A 26,053-nucleotide genomic window follows, 5' to 3' on the forward strand; every position below is an offset into this window, starting at 1 on the left:
TTTTTAATTAATGCCTTCAGGAAGAAAGTGTCAATGCAGGAATTGTAGATCCCATAGAAAAAAAAAATCTCTGCCTCTCCCGTAAACGAGAGTAGAGTAAGCATGAAATGTTTACGGGCCTAATGTCATCTCGGTGGACACCCGAACCGCACCGTACAGGAAGGGAGGAACGCCACCACCCGTTCAGCGCGAAGCCTTGCCATTTGAACGCAAGGTTTTTTGAGGAAAGGAAATGGCGCAGTAATTCTCTGCCATCTCGGTGGACACCCGAACCGCACCATAAAGGAAGGGAGGAACGCCACCAACCGTTCGGCGCGACGCCTTGCCCTTTGAACGCAGCGCTTCTCCCCCGGATCACGTATGACAACGAAGTGTAACGTGGCATTTATGTGCTTTTTGCACGTGTTATTAGAAATCGGAAATTATAATTCCGTGCATTATCAAACCCACAGCTCCACTGATATCTTGATAAACATTGAGAAGGCATTGGTAGCAGTTATTTTTTGTCTCATTTGGAGACCAACCGGCGCTTGCATGCCGGTCGCGTAGGAGGGCTTAGAGAGTCTCGTTAAATCTCGTTAAGTCTCGTACGGTGCCCGGATGTTCTCGTTTCAGAGCCCGGATGTCTGGAATTCAGTGCCCGGATGAGTGGATTTTAGTGCCCGGATGACTGGAATTCAGTGCCCGGATGAGTGGATTTCAGTGCCCGGATGACTGGAATTCAGTGCCCGGATGAGTGGATTTCAGTGCCCGGATGACTGGAATTCAGTGCCCGGATGAGTGGATTTCAGTGCCCGGATGATGGCTCTCGGTCTCGGCGTGACGTCACCACACTGCCGACAACGGGAGCTAAAAGCATTTCATGCTTAATAAGCGGTTGCCGTGTTTGCAACCAAGTACCACTGATACAGCTCCTTTTATTTGCCTTAAAAGAAAGCCCGCGAAATACAAAAAGAACCACGTGATAGGGGAGCAGTTTCAGCGCTCCCAGACGACCAATCAGGCAACAAAATTCGCTTGTCTTTGCAACGCTCTCCCGAACGGGGTTCGGCGTTTTGCGATGGTTGCGAGATATAAGCCAGCACCTCTCGCATGGTGACCGCGTCTTAAGCGCGTGACGGTGCAAGTTCGGCGGGGGTTTCGCGTGAACAAGCGCTCCATGCGAGCCGCGCTTCACTTCCTTGAAAAGCAGCGCCCGCTTACTTTCCATGACGCATAAGCAGTTCCTGGCGCATATCTCGCCTCCACCTCAAAACGCCGAACCCTGTTCGGGACAGCGTTGCAAACATAAGCGGATGTCGTTGCTTGACCGGTCGTTTGGGAGCGCTGATACTGCTTCCCTATCACGTGGTTGTTTTTGTATTTCGCGGGCTTTCTTTTAGGGCAAATAAAAGAAGCTGTATTAGTGGTACTTGGTAGCAAACACGGCAGCTGGTTATCTTACTATGGGATCTACAATTCTTGCATTGACACTTTCTTCTTGAATGCAATAATTAAAAAGTTAGCTAATTATTCTCTGCTAATTAATTAAGTTTGCATAATAAAAAATACTGCAGACTAGGACACGCGACTGACAACAACCCTCAGTTGGTCTCACTGGACTAGGGCACTTCGCCTTTTTTAAAAGCTTGGTTACATTTAGCTGGGACACCCTGTATATGTGTGTGTAGCTTGGGCACCGTCGATTGGGTACCCCACAGCGCGCCTAGGTGTGTAATGCACCGGGAGAGCGTACGTGCCTATGGCGCACTAGATTATACAGGCAGGCAGGGTCGATATAGAGAATTAAACTTGCTTTCGTGGAGCATATATCAGCAATTTATGCGTAGTCAATTAAGGAGTGGACTGCATGCAAGAGCATCTGCACTGGACACGTCTTCGTGTGATTCCATGACCTCATTGTAAACTGTGACGCATTGCACCCCAGATGAAGAAATTACAACTGGTCCTAGCTGGTGCCAGCTGGGACCAGTTCAACTGTGTTATGGAATAATTCCCAGCTGGGACCAGCTGACAATGGGTCCCAGCTGCCCAGTTGGGACCCACTCCCAGTTGGTCCCAATTGGGAATTACTCCATAATCCAGTTCAACTGGTCCCAACAGCTGGGACCCATTGCAAACTGGTCCCAACAGGGACCAGTTGCCAGCTGGTTATGGTTACTACTGGTGCTGTTTTTGCCACAGTGCACCGAGGCTGGTCAAAAGCCGCTCAAAAGGCAGGCAGTGACCCTCCAGTCAGAACACACTGCCCAAAGCATGAAAAGTGTCAAAACTATTTATTAGCATGCACTTAGGTGCTTTCAAGCTTCCTGAGGAGAGGTTTTTTCACATCCTAAATCTTCTCGGTCAGGAGTCCCGGGATGATGGCCACAGTCCCTTCCACATCCACGCCTTTTTGGGAGCCCCACAGCCAGACTGTATCTAAAAATTACAGGAAAAAACAAACTTTAAAGTCAACGTGCACATTATTCAGCAGTCTTGCTGGTGTATGCCTTCCCAAACTAAATAGTTGGGAAGGGCAGCAACATGAGAAAATGCAAAATTCCAGCTCTACATTCGATAAAAATTGTCACACAAGGCACAAATGCAGCCGCGAGTTACAAATACAATTGGAATCGCCTGCTGTGTGAAATTTTACAGAGAAAAGGGAAAATGAGATTGTAGAACATTAAAAAATATTATATGCAAGGATATTTAATCTCTTATGGCTATCAATGTACGATACAGCATGCGTGGTAAAAGGGCCAAATAATTCAAAATAAACAGCCATGCTTCTTGAAGTAGTGAGCAATCACAGTCATGCATTGCCCGACTAGTGCACTGCTCAGCAGACAGTTAACACTTAAATTGGTTGAAAATTTAGCTCAAGATCAGCACTGGCCCTTTCAGAGGACATTCACAATTACGCAGATAATTGAAACAGATGAAATATATTATGACCTACCAAAAACGCTAACAGAAGCAGCCACGGCAGTTCGGCTGGCGGGATGCATCAAAATTAAGCTAACTAGTGTGCACACACATCTGCACTAGTTTTAATCTCACGCCACGGGAAGCAGCAACGAAAACAAGCCAACCTAAATAAAACAGACCAGGTCTTTTGCTTCATATTTGCATGGCCCACGTAATCCACTTCCATGTCCGTGTTTCTGCAGCCTACACGTATTTTTCTATTCAGATCGCAATATGCCCTTAATTTCAGTTCTCTAGTAGGTAAAGGAATTAATACCATTAAGCATGCTTTGGCTTCGTCGAACCAGCGCTACACGTGTTTGACACCCTATCGCAGCGCGAATTAAGTTCTTGCTGGTGCTGGCTGCTGCGCTTCACTAAAATAAGTAGTAGTAGTAGTAAAAGACTTTTATTCGACCATAATTTATAGGCCGAGCATGTCGACCGCCTTGGCGACCAGAAGCCGCTGTACTTCTTCCTCTTCAGCGCCATGCCGGTCGAGCCAGGTGGTGATGGATAGAGAGGGTGGGGGGAAGGAACCCGACTGCTGAGCAGCCGGGCAATAGGAGAGGCAATGGGCCAGGTCCGCATAGATACAGGGGCAGTTGGGACAGGAAGGGTCCGATCGATAGCGATAGAGGAAGAGGTGGGACGGGGTGATGACTGCATTCATCTGAATGTGCCGAAGAAGGCGAGACTCCGGCAGCGTGAGTGATGGATGAGGGGGAGGGTAAAGGCGTTTGTCGAGGCGGAGCTCAAGGTAGACCTCTTTTATGGTGCGGCGAAGGATGAGTCTCCCACCGTCCTCCGAGGGCTTGGGCCAGGGGATCAACGGTGCCCGGAAAAGTGTGTCGCGGGCGAGCTGATGGGCCAGCTCATTGCCGTCAATCCCTGAATGCCCAGGGACCCAGCGGAGGAAAACGATGGAAGGCTGCAGTGCGGAGACCGCTCGTTCGACCTCCTGTTGGAGAGAAAGGGTCAGGGTGCGTTTCTGTATGTGGTGTATAGCGGCTTGTGAGTCTGAATAGACTGTGTACTCTTGGAGAGAGGGAAGGAGAGCAAATGACTGGAGGGCATGCGCAATGGCGAGGACCACGAGGGACAATGCGTCTGGAGGGTGTAGATACGGCCCGCTGGTGTGGGTTTCAGGAGCAGGGAGGTGTGGATGGTACAGGGCGTAGCCGCAGGAACCTCGAGGAGCCACGAAGGAGGCATCCGTGTAAGCTACACCCTGGGTATCAAAGAGAGGGGAATGGTGCTGTGCGGCCGCATGACGACGTCCGGCGTGCAGGACGCGGGACATGTTGGTCGGGAGGGGAAGGATACGAAGATTGGGGGCGGGGGTGGGAATAAGGAGAGGTAAACGGGGAGGTTGGAATGGGCGAGATACCCGCTTGAGTCAATAACCACTGACCCTGACGGGTAAGGGAAAGCCGCGAGCAAGCTGCGAGTCACGATGGAGACTGAGAAGAGAACGAAGAGGATGGAAGAGGCCTGTGGCAAAGAGCTTAGTGGTAGAGGTAGTGATAGGGAGGTTGAGAGCTGCCTTGTAGAGGCCCACAAGGGCAGTCTCGATAGACACGTCACATAGTGTGTACAGTACGTGGTGTTTACATTCCAAACGTGGGCTATGGGGGAGGCTATAGTGGAGAGCTCGGACTGATTTACACTACCTTGGATAGTTGAGCGTGCACTGATATCGCACAGTACACAGGCGTTTTTGCATTTCTTGAAAGAAATGCCGCCGCAGGCGGGATTCGCGATTTTAGAATCAGTAACCGAACGCCAAGCCACTGTCAGAGTGCCGGGTCGTAACACAGGGTTAAAACTTACCGGCTAGTAAGAGGACCCGCGCGACGTAGTAGCCAGTGTCTTCTCCGTCCCCTTCTTTGTCTCTGAAGAAGACCAAGTAGACAGACTTGCCGAAATCCTCTGTTGTCGTCGGGCGAAAGTCTTCAATATCGGACGCTGGCACCACGTGCGGCTTCTTGTCGATATCCGCGAGGAATCTTATTAAGGCAAACATGGGGCAAAGAATCTAAAACATACCTACTGCTCAGAATATATTAGGAAAATCACTAGACCCGATGACACACAGACAATACACAATCGTAGCCAGTGCGGCCAGTGACAGCGATGGCGATGGCTACCGCTGGTTATGTTCAAGTTTCAACGCGGCTGAACGATGCCAGACAAAATGCGAGATGTCGCACCTAATGCGCAAAAAAATATAAGTACTTTTCGTATTTGTCGTGAGGTTTTGCAGCAACCGTTTAAAGATACTTGTTAGAATATGCTTAGAAATTGTACTTTTTGGGGAGACATCGGCGAAATCCTCAGCCGCATCAACATCAGCATTGGCGGTGAAAACAAACCAAACGTCGTTTGACATTGTGGAGAGAAATCTCCATGAAGACGAGGAAGACTCCAAAATAGGCTAGGACACTTTCGGAGGTTTTTCTCTGTAAGGACCGCCCGATACAAAGGGAAAACCACATATCCGAATCCGAATGGCCGCGCGTTGAAGTGTGCTCCGTGCATGGTTTATTTTGATTGTTTTGATGCATGTTTTGATGTCTGCTTTGCAATCTGTTCTGATGTCCTAGTCGCGTTATCAAAACAGCATAATACGGCCTCACAAACGATACCTCGACTCCACACCGAGCCGATCATGAAGTGTGTGGGGTACTCATGATTTCTGACGAAGATTGATGCTGGGCCTATCCTCATCATTTCTGATAAAAATGAAATGCAACGGGGACAATTGTTTAATAAGGTGCGCACTTTTTTCATGTCATTGACGAAGTGGCCACATCTAGACTTCCAAGGCAATGTTGCTGTCTAGAGTAGAGATGATTTTTTACTGCCTGTTACTGTATGCTGTCTTGCAGTGAATATGATCTTCGTTTGCATATATGCTATAAAATCAAACTTTCACTAATGATAAAGTCTGCTGTGTCAATTTTGAAATAAATCTTTGTTTACAGTTTTTCGTTTCAGATGTGAATTGTTGCATATCCAGTGTGCAAATTTCTGCCTGATTTTTGATGCTCTATTGTAAGATCTGAAAAAGTGTCTTTAAACACAGGTGATCAATAACAGGACTGAGGTAATAGTCAGGACAAACCACGTTTTTAACTTAAATCAAAATGCAGTTACGCGGATTTGAGTTGGGGCCGGTTGGCCCCAACTGCAGGCTAGTTGGCCCCAACTGCAGGTCAATTGGCCCCAAATGCCGGCCAGTTGGTCCCAACTCCAGGCCACTTGGTCCCAACTGCTGGCCAGTTGGTCCCAACTCCAGGCCAGTTGGCACCAACTGCAGGCCAGTCGGTCCCAACTGCTGGCCAGTTGGTCCCAACTCCAGGCCAGTTGGCACCAACTGCAGGCCAGTCGGTCCCAACTGCTGGCCAGTTGGTCCCAACTCCAGGCCAGTTGGCACCAACTGCAGGCCAGTCGGTCCCAACTGCTGGCCAGTTGGTCCCAACTCCAGGCCAGTTGGTCCCAACTCCAGGCCAGTTGGCACCAACTGCAGGCCAGTCGGTCCCAACTGCTGGCCAGTTGGTCCCAACTCCAGGCCAGTTGGCACCAACTGCAGGCCAGTCGGTCCCAACTGCTGGCCAGTTGGTCCCAACTCCAGGCCAGTTGGTCCCAACAACTGCAGGCCAGTTGGCACCAACTGCAGGCCAGTCGGTCCCAACTGCTGGCCAGTTGGTCCCAACTCCAGGCCAGTTGGCACCAACTGCAGGCCAGTCGGTCCCAACTGCTGGCCAGTTGGCCCCAGCTGGGACCAACTGATCCCAGCTGAAACCAGTTAGAACCAATTGAAACCAGCCAGATTTTTTTCATCTGGGACGATCTCTAGAACACTAGATCGACAGAGCAGTTCGCCATGCATTTCAGAAGTTTGTGCTTGATACGATCGAATAGCATATGTAAGACATGTTAGTTCCTGCTCTGAAATAATTAGGGCCTCAACACTGCTATTACTACGTAGTACAATAAGGGTCCATGCAAAAAAAGGGGAAAGGACAAGATGGGCCTGTTTTTTTTCTTGTCTACTGGGACAAATTTTGTTACTAAGTGACCACCCTCCTTTCCTTGCAGTTTAAGCAAACGACCATGTTGCATTTTTTAGGCAGTTTTAGGATCGCCGTACGATAAAACAAGGTAACTGCTACCTGCTATTCGTACAGCAAACGTGACAAGGCTAGCCTGTCAAACAGGCGTCAAAAAGCTGTAATGAGGAAAGGAGTTTGAATGTCCGTGCTACTCGAAGTTCTAGGATGCTGTCTGCATGTAATGATAAGTGAAATAAAACTCGCAAATAAATCAGTGACAAACGTTGATGGACACACCGTCGGGCCCTGCAACAGTAATTCCTAACGAATGCAAAGACATACAGACCAACTAGTGTGTGATAATTCCCCTCCAGATGAAGCCACTGCTGCGTTTTAATTTTTGTATCAAAAACAAAAGGCATATTTCTGTCTGTTTAAATACGCTAGCGATGCTAATGAAATAGCGCTAGCGATGCTAGCGCCAATGAGATGTGCCGGCATGCGTGGTTCGCGCACAACAGCTCGCCATGCTCGCCCTATGCCTTCACTTGCTCTCCTTAGAGTGCTTTGGTCCGAGTTATCATAGTGCGAGTGTAGACGTCATTAATTTTTCTTGCAAAGTGCGTGGGACCGAAGCGTCACTTCAAAAATATTCGTCCTTGTGGAATATGTGTGTGACCTGACAGTCGCGACCATTCAGCACGGCGACATCGAACATTTCGCGCCTAAGAATGTCGCGGATTTCGAGCCTGGAAAGCTATACCAGGCCTACTGGCGCGGCGACGATGCCACCCAAGGTGGTTATTACGACGCAAAAATCCTTCATCTCACCGGTAAGTGGTTTGTGCTAGCGTTTTGCAATTCACTACCAGTTCTTTATGTGCGTAAACGTTTTACGGCAGGTGTGCAGTGCGGTTCGGAGTGCATTTCATAGCAGTTGCCACTGCGCATGTATCCCTTTGTTTTTGCACAAGTGTGCAGTCCGCGGATAATGATGAGCTTGTGTTTCTCTTGACCTTGCCTGTACGATTTCGGGGTTTCGAGTCGGGCACACTTGGAGTTCAGGCTCGTGTGCAGAAGTGAGCTGCCTTGTTAGGCTGGAGCAGTGTACTTCGGTTGTCGTTTGGATGTCTCTTGCTGTGTTCAAGCTCTAGAACTGCCCCTGCAATGCAGCACCCGCGTTTTGAGGCCCTCTAGACAGGCCTATGCACGCCTGTGCTGCATAAACTTCGATTGCATTAGTCCTGTGTGATAGTGAAACGCTTCCTTCAGATTAATCTCGTAGCTGAAATGCAGACTCTAATTGTTAAATTGCAAAGAGTAGTCATGCATGAACGGCGAAAAAATCTCCCAATAAGCGTGAAATATATTGCAACACGGTTCATGTCACTGTTATTGGCAGTGAAATTACTGAACTGCCCTTCTGAACTGCCGCTGCTCACCAGGCGCCTGCGTATACCATTTATTAGGTCTTTCCAGCACGCGCATTAAACGATTGCATCTGTTAACTATGCTTCCCTGTAATGTATTCCATTCTTAAGCTATTCATTTTCAAGCGTAACAAGGTGGAGAAAAATGTGAAGTGCAGAAAGGTCTTTTATATATATGCTTATGAACCACTAGCCGACACAACTTGCATGCTGCCTCATTTGAGTACAGCTGTGTGCAAGACACTAGGTTCCACCAAGCACAGTGATGGCTGGGAAAGGAAACTTAACCAACACAATGTTCTGCTGAAAGCGGAGGATCCCACAGCACCAGTTTGAGTGGGAGAATGTGCACATTAGAAGTGCCAACTGCGACCGCGAGAATCGTGAATTTCTAGTCAACTGTCAACAGTGTCATGATGGTGAAACAAGGGAACCTTTGCTGTATAGCACGATTGTGTGTGTTGGAGTGACGGCCACCCATTGAACTACCCGTAAGAGGCACCGTTGCTCGCTTCTACTTTGTAAGTACAGTGGCAAGCATAAAGGTTCTGCATGCCACTAGCGCACAGTGAATAACGAGAGACTGAAAACCAGTGAATTAAGCTCCTGAAATAGCATGTCGAGGCTTGTGTGCCAAGGGTAGTGATCCTGCCATGCGTCTGTCGTGCTGCCTGAATGATGATTACTGAAGATATCAGTATTTGTGTGAACTGCATTTTAGCATCCAGAAAGCTAGAAAGGGATGATCACTAACAGCAATGCTACATTAACAGCTCGAGATAAGTTAGCTGGCTGAGAGCATTAAAAAAAAACATTGCGCAAGTGAGAGCCCTTCGAACATCCTCTATGAGATGGGTTACTGACAAGTTCACCATAGTAACAGCGAAGTTAACATGCAGTTATAGCGAGTTGTACGCTTTCATTCATGGGGAACAATAAGGTACTTCACAATGCTACCATGTCACATTGAGGAACAGCCTAACGCCAAGATCTTTTCTGTTTCTGATGCATCATGGGTGGTCAACTTCTCATGAATATATGAATAGCTGCGATATGTAACCCTCGTGAAAGGTTTGCACAGTCAAAATTGGAGGTATTTCAACTCAAAAAGCAGAAAGGAGGTCATGTCAGGACGGAATGCGGCCTTTTGTCTGCATCTATGCATGCGCGGCAGCCCAGTGGTTCATAAGCATGGTTGGCGCAGCGGTGAGTGCTCTGACATGACGTCACATGCAAGCTATGTATATCGGTGCTGCTAAATTAATCTTCAGAGTGATTTTGAGGGATATACATTACTGTAGTATCGAAAGCATGGCATGTGATGTTTTCAGTTGCCTTTGTAAGGATGATAAATCACGGTCTAGATGAGTGTAGTAGCATTCTTGATCATCCACAGGGGTGTGCCTTGGTGTGCACTTTCATCCTTTATCAGCAACACTAGTTTGCACTGGCCACTTTTGATCGGAAGTGCACCCTGCTGGGACAGTTTTTAGGTGCCCCGCTACACACCGAGAAACCGGAGAGCAATCCCAGCAAGCATACTGAACCAGCCAACCGAGACCTACACTGGCCTGCTGAGGTCCCAGAGGCATGTGGCTCTCGGTCACCGCTCGTCAAGTGCATTTGGATGAGGTTGAAAAGTTATGCAGTGCTTAGGGAAAACTGTTCAGGACAGCGTCTAAGTTGAAAAACGTTACAGAGATGTCTGTTTTGTCTATCACAGCACGATGGGATGAAAGGGTCTTGGAGCACATTTAAAGCTACCAGTCATAGGTGCAGTTCCTTACTTGCTGCCGCCATGTGTGTACGCTCACACACTTTCTCGACAGGTGTATTTTTGTATTCCATGGGTACACAAGGTGCACTGGGTAGATATGTTTCTGTTTCCTCTAGGTTTTCAGAAATTTTAAGTTTGAACAGTGGGAGTTAGGCAGTAGCTTCTATGGCATGTTGCTGTGTCTCTTCACTTTCTGGAAATTGGTGAGTGTCAGCATGCGCACAAGTATTCTGAAAGCTGTTCCAGGTTTGGAACATCCAGTAATTGGCTGGCATGCCTTAGTGGTTACATACTTGCCTGGCCTGAACGATGCCATGCTAGCCATCAGTCTCTACACTAGGTGACAGTAGGTCTAATCTCTGGTGGGCGCCCTTTGCCGCTGTTCTTGACGCCACTCTCAGCCACCACCGCAGAGCACTGCACACCATGCTGGCTCACCCGGTGAGACTTGATGAAGAATGCTGCAAAATATACCTCTTGCCATAACTGTAAAAAAAGCACTGTAGAAGCACTGCTTTGTTTGGTCATCTTGTCCTGTTCTCTGCAATTGCAGAAACAGAAGAGGAGATGAAAAGTTATTCTGAGAAGCGGCGCAGGAGGCCACTAGTGCCTGCTAGCGTGAAACGCAGCAGCGCAAAGGACAAAGAAAAGGTATTGTGACTGCGGCTTGTTCATTACGTATTATTTGTTTTAAATCTTAAGGCAAAACCACTAAGCGGCAACACTTGTCTTGCGTTGCACCAGTGTCTCGTCTATCCATTTTGCTGGAGCTGAAATGGTGGCATTAGGAGGCTACGCATGGAGACACAGGGCTCTGTCAATGCCAGACCTCGGCGCCAACGTCACAGCACAGTGTGCTGTCTGGCAACCATCCCCTGGAAAATAATGAATACTTCTTTTATTGTTCGTGACTACTTGAAAGAAGTAGAATGCTGTGTCACACATGATAGGCTATGTGATAAGAGGTTAAGAGCATAATGTCTAGCTCTACTTATAGTTTTGTACAGACATAAGGAAAGGAAGTGGCATGCACCTGCTGCTATTGGTAGGTGTAGCTTCATGCTTGGTGTTTTAGATTTTTTTGTTCTAGTAAGCTCTATTTCAGCTTCACTGTATGGGAGCACGAAGGATGAGATGGGATTGTAGCTTGTTCATAATGGGTGCTGGGGGTATATAGTCATTTTGATTTTGCTTTCAAGAAGCCAACCGTAGAAAACTGTGAATACGTTGCTGTGGCATTTTGAAGTTTTGGTTGGCCTTGCTGAATTTTGAATTGCAGGTAACGCCACCAGCTAAAAAGCTGCGCAAGGAGGTGCAGCGAAAACATGAGCTGGACCTCTTGCAGGAAATGCAGGACCAGGCAGGAGAGGTGGAAGCTGCTTGCCATTGTCCTGCACTTCAGGAACTCCAGGCATTGAGGCAGGAGATTGAGGACCTTAAAGGAAAGCTGGCAGAAAAAGATTCTGCCCATGCTGTTCCGCACTGCACCTGCACATGCAGGGATGGGGGCTGCGAGCCACTTAAAGCGGAAGTGAAAGAACTTCGCGCACTAAACGCGGACCTGCAGAAAAGCCTGCTACTGAAAATATTTTCATCTGGTGAGTGCATAATCTGGTCACATACAGATGGGAGCAAGAAGAGAGCAGTCAAGCAGATAATGGCAGGCTTTAAAGGGACACTGAGGAGAAATTGAAGTTGGCTTGTATCGATAGAATACCAGCCCCTAATCACAAAAACACCAGTCTTATCGAAAACAGAGCTCTTGTAAGGTAGAAATGACCAAGCGCTAAAATACAGGTGTCGCCGCCACAGCCTAATCTCGCAAGTACAAGGCGGATGACGAAATAGAGAAACACCACGCGTCTCTGAGGCTGACAAATGGGCGTGAAGGTTACATGTGTGAAAATTGAATTAAGTTTTGCTTCATAGCCGCTAGTGAACTTTTATCACGGAAGGAAGACGGAGAAAATACAACCGGTGTGTTGGAAGTAAAAAGAAAAAAAAACTACTTGGCGGCGCCACAGGCGGCCAGTTCAGTTTCGGTATGCTTCAGTTCTTCGCGGAAAGCAGCCGCCGCTGCCCCCCAAAGCATCGCACGCTCTGTGGGGCTGAGGCCGCTGAAGTGCAGGCCGGAATTCTTTGACAGGGTTGCGTGATCAGGATCGGTAACGAACATCGTCGCAACGTCCGATCACAGCTCGCCGCCTGCGTCCAACAGGCTAGATGTCAACGACCCGCCGCAGCCCTTCCTCGCAACGACAAGCGGCAGCAGCCAATGCGAGCGCTGAGAGCTGTAACGTCACGATGACGTATAGGTGCGCTGCTGGGGCCGGCGTGTTGGCCATCTTGAAAGCCTGGATGCCGCACGCCGGCGTCAGAAAAAGGGGCTAAAATTGTTTATTCGCGGGCATAACAAAGCCTGATGCAGAGGACTGGCAAAAATAGAGCATTTTTGAGGATCGTTGACCAATACTTGGTTGCCGATAGCAGTGGTAGCGGCGATACATGCATATTTCTTCCCACAAACGCTTTGCTGCTGCTGCTCGGGGCGCCTCGCCTGGCGTCTGCTGCTTCCTGCGCTGGTGTCGTGGAAATCATACATATCATTGTTATTGTGAGAGGTGGATCATATCAAAGCAATGACGAGACTAGTATAATTTTATTACAGCGCTGTCCGCTGTGTCTTCGATGCAAAACACGGTATAGGCAGCGACGACTACTGCAGCCAGGAAACAGCTCACTTCGTCGCCCGGCGCGCCCGCGATCGACGCCGTTGCTGAAAGCTCGGTACTTGCGCAGACGTGATTTGCCGCTGCTCGAATATAGCAAGCAGTCTTTCTGATAACAAGGCTGTTTTGTGTTTACTAATGCGAATGTGGAGTACACCTCGGCAGCTGTCGGACACTCCTTCGGGGTGGCAGTGCGATACCGGCTGTGGGCTTAGGATGAGCCGAGCGACGCATTCGTCGCTGCCGCTCCATGTGTCCCTGCTTGCTGTGCGATGGTGAACCGCTTGCGACAGTTCGCGCGCAGCGCTGCTGCAGACTTCGTACATGTGTCTCCTGCTTTAAGCGCCCAGCCGGCGGTAGCTTTTATTTCGGCTGCTAGACCGCACCACACTGTGCCAGCAATCACGGAGTCGGCGTTTACGTCACTGTTTCTCTCTTTCGTCACAAGAGAGCCGCCCGTTTGAATCGGAGCGGCGGGAAAAAGTATTTCAACTTCGGATCCAAATCTCTCAGCAATAAATGCATCTTTCGCACAAGCGACAACTAAGCCACGAAGTGCCCAACTATCGAATTTTGCTAAGAAAAAAAATTGCTAGAGTTGTCCTCAGTGTCCCTTTAAGAGCACTTGGAATCAGAATCTTAAAAATAATTGTGGTCATAACAGTCGGAAGGCCTAGGGTTTGCCTGCACTTGAAAACAGGTTGTGAAAAAGATATGGCAGCAGTGGCATGTATTTACTTTGGGGTGAGAGAAGAGCGATACTTGGGCAGAGCTTTAACTATTGGTAAAATAATCTTCGCTGAGGATGATAATGTGGTGTGAAGTTTTAGTTTTTTGTTTTTTTTCCATCTAATGCGACCTGTTATGTCGAACATTTCAGAAAGCAGACTTATCTGCGCGTCAAGTATGGACGTGCAGGTAAACGCAGTGCCACAACTGCGCATACAGGAAAACAGAGGCAAGTGACCTCTTTTAAAGTGCATCTGTTACTTTGGTTACCTCATTCAGCTAATGGGATGGCACAGTGGTGGGCATGCTTTGCAGCTGAGCACAAAGTGGAGGACAAGTCCCAGCCAAACACTCAGCCAAATGCAAAAAACACTCGTGTTGTGCGCCCTCAGTGCATGTGAAGGCACCCCAGGCGGTAGAAATCAGTCACGAGTACCTGTTCTCTCAAGAAGGCAGGACCCCCCTTCAGGACATTGTTTCCCCGCGTGGGGACCAATTCTGCAGAAAGGAGGCTTCACGTCTTCTCTTAAAGAACTTACTGGACATAAACCTAGTCTCCACATGGTGACTGCAGGAGTGACTATTATCTGTTTGTGAGTTCAGTGCCGGATTATGTGATTTATTTATTGTAGGTGTCGCTACTGTGGAGCAATTGCTGGCAGAAACAGCAAGGCTAAGCCCACCTGTAGCTAACCGCATCTCAATTCAACTGCCTTTACAATGGCGAATCTTATAAACTTGCTACTATATGCAACTACTTGTACTATATGCACGACCTAGCGCAAAATGTGGTTTGGTGTATGGGGTTTAATGTCCCAATGCAACATGGGCTATGAGGGACGCTGTAGTGGAAGGGCTATGGATTAATTCAGATCTCTGGGGTTCTTTAACGTGCATTGAGACCACACAGTGCATGGGTGCCTTGTGTTTCGCCTCCATCAAAACGTGACCGGTGCGGCTAGAGCAGAACCTGTGTCCCTCAGCTGAGCAGCCGAGTGCCTTAACCACTGAGCCACTGTTGCGAGGCCGCAAATTATGAAAACACTAACGCAAGAGAGGAGAGGCTACTGGCTTGTTTTTGTGTTGTCTTCACTTTGTTTGCTAGAGCCTGCAGCCATTACCAGCTCACCCAACACATTGTTCGTGTGTTAAAACCTATATACATTGCTTTGCTTTAATTCAATCCTCTGAATTTTCTGGACTGCCTCCTTTCTTTATTATTGCTTTCTAAGAGACTTGAGAGACTTAGGGGTTCTAGTTTTCTCTGCATTGACATCTAAGCAGAGCGTAAGCTGTTCACGAGTAATTCATTTGCATAGGTGAGACATAAAATTTCAAGTGTGCCAGTCATCGCCCCGTGTGCATCACACGCAAACTCCAATAGGATATGCGGCAGCAGCCTTACACACACCTGTACAATCATTAGTGCCACACTCATTAGTAACGGCAGACCACATTACACCATTGCGCCACTCGCACATCACAACCCACATTGGCAGCTTTGGGGAGCAAGTCATCTGTCTCTTCCGAGACAGTGCAGTTATGGAGCACAAAGCCTGCTTTTCTTGAACAGTTGTTTATTGTGGCCTGCCTGACCTCGTACCACACACTGTACACAAACTGCACCGCTTCTAACAAGGTCACCTTCATGTCAGGAGGTCTGGAAGCGTGCTCTGACATTCCCTAGTGGTCTATTTTCCCATCAGCTATTCCGGCATGTAAGGCCGCCCGGTGGCTCAGCGCTTATGGCGCTCTGCTGCTGACCCGAAAGACACAGGATTGATCCCGGTCGTGGTGGCTGCATTTCGATGGAGGCTAAATTCTGGGGCCCGTGTGCTGTGCAATGTCAGTGCACGTTAAAAAATCTCAGGTGGTCGAAATTCCGGAGCCCTCCACTACGGCGTCTCTCATAGCCTGAGTCACTTTGGGACGTTAAACCTCTTAAAACAAACAAGCAATTCAAGGAAAGCAAACTTCTTCACTTTTGCGGCAAGAATTGGCCCAGTGATGGAAACATTCTAGTTGCAAGCGTTCAAAAACGACTCGTAAAGGGACTGTCCGACGTCGCCATGCAAATCCTCTGCCACCAGGAAGCCCTTTGACAAGGGCTGTAATGAGTTGCAGTGGCTCGAGAAATTTATATGAACACAGATGCTTGCAATATGTGCTGTGTTACACTTGCAGAGTAGCTCAGCCCCATAAGTTCTTACCTTTTGGCTCGCCTAATAGCCTTTGTAAGTTTCATTTTAAAGATGTGAAAGATGTAGAGACGTAGCACAGAACACGTACTTCCTCTTTTAAGGGCCTTAGTTAAATTTGCTCTGTGGTGTGTGAATGTGCATTCAATGTGTATCAATTTCACAGCGCTGCCTCGTTCAACAGCATCGACCACCGCAGTGGCTGGCAATAGTGGCCAAAATGAGCCCGGTTAGCAAACCCTTTTGTGAGGCATGCTGTGTTACTGTTATCGTCAGCCTAATTTTGCCTTATTGCTACCTGGCTTGGATGCGGCGCTGTGCCAAACACATTGCAGGCAGGCAGGCACCCTTGCCTTCAAATGAGCTGAATTGAAATATGTAGGCTCTATATTAGAATAAAGGTTATTTGCACGCTGATTGTCTTGGTGAGGTGAAATAGTTTGTGTTAGAGTTGCAAATCTGTACATTGTAGGGCCACCAGTAAACACTTCTGCAAGGGCGGTGATAAGTTGCGGCGGCTATTTGGCTTAGTAGATCGAGTAAGCTGGCTATTTAGGTGTAAATGATATATAGATGCTGTAGCACAGAACCGGTACTTCCTCTTTTAGGGGCCTTGCTTAAATGAGCTTTGTGGTGTGTGGATGTCACTCAAAGTGTATCATTTTTACAGCACTGCCGTCTACCAGCGGAGCGGCTATGAGTCAGGATGAGTACGGTGAGCGAATCATCTTGTGATACATGCTGTTCAACTATTGTTATCAGCAACCTAATTATGTCATTACTCACCACTTCGCTTGAATATGTTGCAGTGCCAAGCAGACATGGTAGGCAGGGAACTCTGGCCTGTGTAGCATACTTTGTCGTTACTGCTCCATGAATTTACTGCATGTGAGCAGTACCCTCTTTCAGTGCTTTCTGCATCACAGCCAATGTGGCCAGCAGGCTCAATCTAAGGGAGCTGAATCAATGGAGCTCTGTGTTGGGGTTTATAGAAAGTGTTAACTGTTTTCATGCCTCCCAAAAATCTCCTCAGATGCGGATATTGACGCTGAAGGTGGCAGCTGCGATTTACAGCTGCCTGGAGCAGATATCAAAGGTGCCACCCGGGACGATGGGAAGGTAATTGGATGAAATATTTTGGGCATATGGGTTGAATCACCGTATTTACTCAAATCTAGGCAGACCACGATTCTAAGCTGAGACCCAGAAGTTGAAGGCCACAGAAAAAAAAAACTTGCTGCGATTGTAGGCAGGCTGCAGCGGTCCAGCTGGCCGCAACTCCTAGCGATGCGCGCCTAATGCGACCTGTTGGTGTAAGATCGCGGTCTTCACTAAGCCAGTCCACGTAGTATTTGTGCAGCTGATCCTTAAAAGGCTTATTGAGGCATACATTAAGAGGCTGCAGCTGGCCTGTCATGCCGCTGGGTATGATGGTGTTTTCAGTACTGGCCTTGGCAACCGCACCTTTTACGCCATCGGTCAGGCGCCGACGGTAGGAGTCCAGGACGAGGAGGGAATGTTTGGCCAAGAGGGCCCCTGGACGCCGTTGCCGAATGATTCTTATCTACTCCTCAACCATTTCGCTCGCCATCCATCCATTTTCATTGGCGCGGACGGTCACGTTTGTTGTGAACACTTCCGTGCTGGAAGAGTCCTCCGTTCGAAAATTACGTACACTGGCAGCTTGTGGCCCTCCTCCGTGCAGCCCAACTTTTCTGTCATGCGCTGCTTCTTGTATCCGGCTGAGCACACTTTGACCTCCTTTGCACCTTTTTCATTCACTGTGCACGCCACTGGCATGTTAAACCATACACCCGTCTGGTCGGTGTTTCCCGTTTGCCCTACTACGTAGCTTTGCTCCACCCTCTTTATAACAAACTGCTGAAATGCTATCAGCTTTTCTTCATAGTCGCCCGGCAGCTTTTGACAGATGGACATGCGACGTCGGAGGCTGAAGCCAAAGCGCTTCATGAATTTCTGCAACCAACCCCAGCCAGCTTTGAACTGTTCTTGGAGAATGCCTCGCTCTCTAGCCAGCTCTCTTGCTTTGGCCTGTAACACTTCCGTTGTCACTGGAAGTGCTGCTGACCTCTGCGACTTCATGAACTCGGCCAGTGCTAACTCCAATTCGGGATGGCGGCCTTTCTTTGGGCTGTGAAAGCCGTTCTCGTTGCGGCGCAAGCAAAAATTTCATTACATTGCCTCCTCCAATGGCGAACATTCTTTTCATCCACGCTGAAGTCCAGCCCGGCTTGCACAACTGAAGATTGCTCTGCAGCGAGTATAACTTCGTGCTTGAAGGCAACACTACAGATAACGAAAGCCCTCAACAACGAAATTTTCGCAACAAAATATTTCGGAGTCCCCGGCAGAGGTACGTAGGGCTACATGTATTTCATATCCCTCAACAACGACACATCTTCAACCGGTAGCCCCGCGACAACGAAAATTTCGGCCGTAGCGGGTCGCGAGTTTTCTTTGCACGATCTCAAAATAACATAGAAACAGTGGAATCCAGGTGAAATCCTGATTAAAAATGTGTTAAAACGGATTTTAGGCATTTTAGAAACCAACCGTATATACTTGCATAATGAACCAACTTTTTTTCCAGAAAAGTTGACGCCAATTTGTGGGAGGGTTCATTATGCGCGGGAAAAAGTTTTAAGATTTTTTTGCGACAGTGAAAATTTAATATCCGCCCGCTGGCTCGGCCAGCCGTCTGTCAGTTGGTGCGTTAGTTCGTTCGTCAACAAAAGCGCGCGGTCACCGGCGCTCCTGTCACGGCGCAAGAAATCTTGGCACGCTACCAACTTAGCCGAGCGAGCGTACAACCCCTCCGCCATCGAACTGTAAACGCGCTGTGACGTTATCGGCACGCGGCATCTTGGCGCTCTGCCAGCTTCAATGCCCCCTCCCTTCCTTTCCACAGAAGCAACACGCCGTGCTAGCCATGCGCAGCATATCTTGGTGCGCAAGCAAGTCCGCAGATGGCGGAAACAGCTTGAAACAGAAAAGAGCTAAGAAAAGTTAGCGCTTTAAAAAGAATGTAAGCTCTCAACGACTGAAGTGGTGGGTGGGTTTATTATGCAAGTCGGTCCGTTACGCGCTGCAGACAAACGTGTCTATGGCCACAGCCATCTGGCTTTAATAGAACACTGGCTTTAATAACCAGCAGGTGCCAACTGCACCGCCAGAGTCTGAGTGACCAGCAGAAGGTGTAAGTGCGTCTGGTGACGCGAGCGAACTTTCCACACTGAGCAAGGCGTGGGATGCTCTTCTGAGTGTGGACAAAACTGCGCCGCACGGCTTGGGTCTGCACGACTTCCTGTGCGTTGCCGACGGTTTGTTCGTCCACGAGGAACTAACAGACGATGCCATAGTCAGAAGTGTACGCGCCGCTAACGAGAGCGATGACGGCGACGAAACCGCAACCAAGCAAGCGAGTCCGCGAGATGTGCTTGATGCACTCACCGTGCGGTCATTCCTCGCGACGCATGATGACGACGTGGCCACATAAGATATTCTGAGTTGTGAGGATCGAGTGTTAAAACTCCTCCGAGGCCGTGGACGGCAGGTCAAAATTACGCAATTTTTTCAGTAAAACGTGGTTCCTGTGGTATTTGTAATTTTTTTCTCTGCTTTCTCTCATTTTCGCAATAATGAAATTCTCACGAGAACGAACAAAATTGCTTTCCCCGGCGATTTCGTTATTGCGGGGTTCAACTGTATAACGAAACCGCCTGGTTGGTGCCATGGTGTCCGTGAGAAAAACCACGTATGAAAACTTCCGCTGTCGCTGAATGTGCTCATGCCACCACACGAGGAGAGAACAAGGCCAAAATGGCAGCGAATGCTCGTGTGAGGTCTGATCGGCATCGGCTACGGATAGTAACGGCTACAGTGCTCCTTTTTGCGGACATTTTGTAGGGGCGCCACTGAAGTGCAACTTTTTTTGTATTTTATGAATATGAAACCTTGAAATGAAATCCTTGAATCTAAGCCCGCCTAAGAGTTCGATACCTTTTTTTTAAGTATCAGCCTAGGTTCGAATAAAAACGGTATCTGTGAACGTCGTGGATGGACCCTGATGCCACCCCAATTCTGTTGACTAGGACGCAGCTGCTTCCACATATCTTTCAAAGTGTTTGGCCTTTTCAATATATTTTGTGCCGATGAACCTACTTTCACTTTGAGAAGTCGAGTGTAGGTTGATTTTAATGTTGTGCACAGATGCTTAGTTCTTTTTCTGTAATGGGCATGGTGTAGCAGGTAGAGGGTTTTGATCATGATTTGACACACTGCTGCTGTAAAAAAAAATTCTTTGTCCATATTGTTGTTTTCTATCCAGTTTTCAAGTGATATTTAATTTAGGTCCTCTTTGATGACTGCTCTCAGTGTGCACACATAAAATTCTGGGAATTTGCTGCAGGTATATGCAGGCTCCGGCGTGTGGCTGGACCGCAGTGCCTGGGATATTTTGCTGCGGTCGCCTACAGACTCCATGTTCTGTCGCGCTGCGTCGCTCATTTACTGGACGCCAGACCAGTTAAGAAGCCGCAGCGTGACAGGAGTCATCTCAAATAAATCGAGGTCACTTGGGATGACAGAAGCAAAACCGGCACTTTCTCCAGAGAAAGTCTCCTCGCTGAAAGGTGAGAGGGGTTTTTCAGTTGCTTTGAGTGTAATGTCGAGACAGTAAAAAAAATGTTGATTGAAGCAAAGCTTGCATTCAGGAATGTCTCATGTAGCGCGTAACAGCAGCAGCAGCGGCCGCCGCAAGTGGATGTCGTGTATCACGACTGCCTTGCTAATCTGGAGATTGTGGGAAGTAGTGCAGTTTCACAGCAGCAGACGACAGCATGCACAGCATGCACCGCTTGGACGCCATATCTGAGTGAGCGGCGGTACTCTAGCGCCTGCACATGTGGCCACACAAACCTCGGTGATGCCGTCTTTGGCGACCAGCCCATTTCACGCTGGCACTGTACCATCGTCTGTTTTACTTCACGCGTTCTTGTTTTTGCTATCTTCCCCTGCTTTCCTCCATGCGATGTCTTCGCTTTGGTTGCCTTTAATCCGTTGGTTCGCTTGGTTACGGTGCCGCGGCTCAGTCCATGAATGGGTGTTAAGAGCTGCGCTTTTAAAGGGCCACTGACCACCCCCACTGGCCGCGGCGTTCGTCGGCGGAGAAGGCCTGCAAGGCACTGCTCCGCTTCTTGAGAACTCCTGGCCTGCACGATAGGCTGTGACTTTAACGAACAGTGACGTTTTATAGTGACTTCAATTTTCTGTTACTCTCCTCTCTCTTTCTTTTTTTATCCCCTCACCCCCTTCCCCCCTGTAGGGTAGCAAACCGATTATTCTTTCGGTTAACTGCCTTTCCTCTTCTACCTCCTCCTCCTCCTCCTCCCGGCCTAAATCCGGTGGTTGTGAGGCATCGTCACCCCGAACTCGTGGCCGCAAACACTTTTTGAATAGACGCATTAATACTGGAGTTATGCGGAGTTAAAGCCGGGGAAATCAAAGTGCCAATGCGTCTTCCTTTCCTTCGTCTTTTGCTCCGAGGTCCTTCTCTCTCGCAAGCCTTTCCTCCGATGTTAGCGACAGGGGTGGAGTTTCGTGTCGTCCCTTCGTACTTTTCATGCATGTATGTTTGTTTCCGGAAGACCCACCTCCGTTTTATGACCAGAGGGGCGCGCGAACGAATGCGGGCCCGCGGACACCGCCGGCTTTTCTTAGAAAACAAGCCTCCAGACGCGTCTTTGTGCGTATTTCTCCTGTGAGTTTGTGTCTTTTCTGTTTTTCTATGGCGCTTTGGAATACCACGACAGCGGCAATGTACGCGAGTGGAAAAAGAAAACGAAATGCGGGATGGAGAACCGCAAACGAGGAGAGGACGTGGGGCGTTGGGTTACACCCACCCTTCGCCGACAAACCGATGGAACGCCTACGGGCATGACGTCACATTCAGGGGTTCAAACTCAAGGAGGTCGCTTTCAAGAAGAGAAGAGCGATAGAGCTTTGCGTTGAATTTTTTACTCTTTTCCGGGGCGCGCGCCTCTCTAGTGTTTTGGAGGGACTATCTTCCATGCCTGATCTAACCACTGGGCTTATTTTCTAAAAACGTCCAAACCCTGGTCAATGGCCCTTTAAAAAATCATACTTGAGACGATTTTTATAGGAATATCAAAGGACAGCAGTGCCAATTTTGTTAATATTTATGCATGCATACTTCATCTCAAGTTTTTTGCAGCACTGCGAAGAGTATCGCTCTCGTTCAATTGGCCAGTGCAAGCAACAAATAGTCCCTCGAATACTTGAGCAGTGTTGTCACAACTTTCCAAACATTTATTGCAGTAATTGGAAAGTCAGGTTTGGTTAATGTTTTGAAAGTATAAGGAAAGTATAAGGAAACGTTTCAGTCGCGGGTTAAATTAGCAGAGAAAATCTGCATGAACACAGCACTGCGGAGGCCTGCCTCGAAGTATTATCACCATTATTAAAAATGGATTCGGCCGAGTCTCCTGCACTCTTTCCTCCCTAGGGAGGGAGCCACCAGTTGCTGCAAGAAGGGTGCAGTGTACGTTTTGCAGAGCATGCCGTTCAAATTGGCTTAGGTAACTGCAGCCTTCACAGTGCTGCAAACAACTTGTGAGATGAAGTATAATGCTGGAAATGTGGCTTCTAGTTCCAGCTTTTCTGTTTCATTTTCACATTGATAGGGCAAATTAAATGTTGCCATATTTTACTTGCTCCACAATTTTGCTTTTGTCACATGTCCAGCTGTATATAAAGCTGTGTTCTAATGCATCATATATTTGATTCTGTGCAGCTCTATTCCACGTGTACATGGGCGACGTGCCAGCCGATCTGCAGCAGAAGCGGCTGAAGGCTGTCCGCAAACACCTGTCCCAAAAGCTGGGGGACATGCAGAGGAAAGGACCGTGCCGCGATTGAGTTTTTTTTCATTATTTTCATTACAGTTGAACCTGGATATAACGAAATTGAAGATTCCCGAAAAATATTCGTTATAGGGAGGTTTTCATTATACGCAGTTTCCGCGAGAAAGTTCAAAAAACACAGAAACGAAACTAAGGTGAAAATCAAGGCCAGTGAACTCGCCCAGAATGCATATATTGCACTGAAAAGAAACGAGTGATCTTGCTGTGCTGTTTGTTGACGAGGGTTGGCACCACTGATCGCTCATAGGACATCAAGACACTTAAAGCTGTACCGCCATCGTCCAGCGAGCCCACAGCGCGTCGAAAAATGTCGATGGCATCCAACACTTCATTTGTAGAAGGCATATCACATGCTGACACGACCTCTGGAGATCCATCACCATCGCCGGTCTGACATCGGACACTTTCAACCAGCGCCTCATCCGACATCTCTTCAGTAGTCACGGCACAGTCGTCCGCATACAAAAAGTCACAGAGCTTCACGTCATCAGGGGCTGCTCCACTCACGCGCAGTAAGCCCCAAGCTTCGGCGAGATCGGGCGGTCCGGAAGGCTCCACTCCTAAGGGCTCCTCTTCGTCAGTTTGCGCAGCCTGAACTTCTTTGATTATGCGGGCATTTCTGAAACAGTTGGCGGTAATGGCCGCACTTGTTTCTCGCCACGATGCTTCAAGCATCTGAACTGCTTGGAAAATGTCCACTTTCATTTCCCGCTGAAGACGAGTGTTCAGAAGCAACTTTTGGATCAGTCTACGCCGGTAGCTGCACTTTGATAATCCCTTTGTCGAGGGGCTGAATTAGTGAAGTGCAGTTCACGGGCAAATACTGCAGTTCAATATTTGAAAGGTCGAGGCCTTCAACATGATGGTACGCAGCACAGTTATCTAAGAATAAGCAAATTCTGCGGCCTTGCTTCTTGATATCTGCATAGAACGCCTTCAACCAGTCACTAAATATGGCCCGCGTCATCCACGCTTTCGTGTCAGCCACGTATTTCACGGGCATCCGGTGTGTTCCTTTGAAGCACCTGGGGCGGGCACTCTTACCGATAACCAGTGGGACGCGCTTGTCAGACCCGTCTGAGTTAACACAAAGCAAAACAGTTATACGAAGTTTACTCTGCTTGCCTCCGTGGCAGATGTTGCCTTTCAGGCTAAGGGTGCGGTTCGGGAGCAATTCATAAAAAAGGGCCGTCTCGTCACAGTTGTAGACTTCGGACGCATCGTAGCGCTCTAAAATTGCTGGCAGTTTCTCTTCTACCCAAGAATTTGCAGCATCGCTGTCCGCAGAAGAGGACTCACCGCTTACAAGCTTTCTAGCGATGCCATACCTGTTCTTGAAGCCATCCATTGCTGGCTTTTAAGTCATCAAATCCCAAGATACAGGCATAATCCCGTGCCTTTTGCTGCAAGGGAGTGCTGCTGATCGGAAGATTTCTAGCCCTCATGTCCATGAACCACGTGAACACCGCTTTGTCTACGTCGGCGTAGGTTGATGGCTTTAGCTTCTTCTTTTTGCCACTAGCACCGGACTCCACTGCACTGCCAATCGCATCTTTCGCGTTGAGAATCGTAGAGAGAAAGCTGGCTGGGATTTGAAACCTGGCAGCAACATCCTTCTTTTTCTCGCCTGCAGCAATGGCGTCCAAAATAGCAATTTTGTCCTCAAGAGACAACATTTTCCGTTTTTTCGTGGACGTATTCATTCTCGATGCGTCAAAGCACCAACGCGACCCGGCGCGCACAAACACGGCGACCCGGCGCACACACACACGAAGTCGAGATCGAAGAGCACACGCCGGCACGGCGAACGGAACAAAGGCTCGAAAAACGGTAACTGAAAACAGTTCAAGAAACGCGTGTCGTGGCACCTAGTGTCATGCATACGAAGTGAAGTTACTTCTCTTGCAGCCAAAGCGTGGCGCTGCCGGAACGAAAGCAAGCGGTGCCTGTGCATTATCATCATCACCACCGAGCGGGAGAGTGGTGATGCTCGCTCGCCGCCGCTGCGAATGTTTTTTTATGCGTTCATCATTCTCGGATAACGAAGACATTTTGCCCAATTTAGCTCTATGTTCTTAAAATATGGGAAAAAAAGGCAAGGCGGTCGACGGGGCAATTTCGTTATTTCGAGGTTCACTCCACCAGCCACTACGTTACATTGAGGTCACAAATACATGGGCTTCTATGGGACTGGCGACGGGGAATGGAAAAACTTCGTAAAATCAAGGAATTCATTGTATGGAGTTTTGTTATAGACAGGTTCAACTGTAATTTGCATCAGGATCGAGAATCAATAAATTATTTGTATAAATTAGGTGGTTTCCTAAAGATGTATTGTAATGCTCTTCTGTCCCTCTTGACCAGCTAGCAAGCTTGGCATAGTGGGACAGTAGGCTTTTCAGTGTCATACACCTTTCATGCGATACATAATGGTGCGTGCTCGTGAAGATATATGAAGTTAGGCCTAGTATCTGCCGAGCACCGATCTGAGCATACATTCAGACCGTCACCATCACCATCAGCCCCATCACCATCAGGCCCATCACCATCAGGACCATCACCATCAGGAACATCACCATTAGGACCATCACCATTAGGACCATCACCATTAGGACCATCACCATCAGGCCCATCACTATCAGACCATCACCATCAGACCCATCACCATCATGCCCAAATTACGGGTTCCTTCAGACCGGCAAGCTGATGGAATTTTTGACAGGGAGAGGACAAGTCATTCGAGTGGCATTCCGGCTGTGTTTCACTCATGCATATAGAAGTCCTTTTTCCATGAGACCAATTATGCATTCCTTCCGTGCAAAGCGATAACAGTTGGCTCCTCCTAGAACCCGCTTGGCGTAAATAGTAGCTGCCACGCAGTGCGTCACCAAGCTGTTCTTAGCTTTGTTTCGATCAGGTTGGTCTGAGAGAAAACTCTCTCCACTGTTTCGCTCGAGTGCGGCAAACAGAGAACTTGTAGACAAAGTCGCTCAAGAAAGAGGAGACATTGGGCTCCCGTCCCCTTGCCTGGCGTCTCTCACTCGTTTTCAAGAGCGTTGAACGTTCACATCTTCCGGCACGTCCATTTTCGTATTGCGGAGTGGCCTCTATTCTGCGTCATTTTCTCATTTCCGTTTCTGGCACCGAAGAGAATGACGTGGCAAATGGTGCTACTGAAGAAGTCCGCTTTTCGATGACAACTTGCGGGTCGATTGCCT

The 26,053-nt window shown here is 48.4% G+C and overlaps 1 protein-coding gene across 1 annotated transcript; it reads left to right on the plus strand.

The window, feature by feature from the left end:
* Positions 1-7,537: 7,537 nt before the first annotated feature.
* On the plus strand, positions 7,538-22,830 carry LOC149356554 (BEN domain-containing protein 5-like). Its single transcript, XM_089576372.1, has 8 exons — positions 7,538-7,572; positions 7,632-7,843; positions 10,771-10,868; positions 11,497-11,815; positions 13,827-13,904; positions 16,907-16,992; positions 20,303-20,525; positions 22,706-22,830. Exons 1-8 carry the CDS (start codon positions 7,538-7,540, stop codon positions 22,828-22,830), a joined length of 1,176 nt encoding a protein of 391 aa, XP_089432498.1.
* The last annotated feature ends 3,223 nt before the right edge of the window (positions 22,831-26,053 follow it).

The sequence above is a fragment of the Amblyomma mixtum genome, chromosome 3 (genome assembly GCF_055824585.1).
Source record: "Amblyomma mixtum isolate Tamu chromosome 3, ASM5582458v1, whole genome shotgun sequence".
NCBI classification, from domain to species: Eukaryota; Metazoa; Arthropoda; class Arachnida; order Ixodida; family Ixodidae; genus Amblyomma; species Amblyomma mixtum.

Bases quoted from the DNA above. Each gene is read 5' to 3' on its own strand.
- LOC149356554 (XM_089576372.1), top strand. From the start codon at position 7,538: ATGCTCGCCCTATGCCTTCACTTGCTCTCCTTAGA. The intron at 7,573-7,631 runs GTGCTTTGGTCC...TTTCTTGCAAAG, and splicing joins CTTCACTTGCTCTCCTTAGA to TGCGTGGGACCGAAGCGTCA. The intron at 13,905-16,906 runs GCAAGTGACCTC...AAATCTCCTCAG, and splicing joins GCGCATACAGGAAAACAGAG to ATGCGGATATTGACGCTGAA.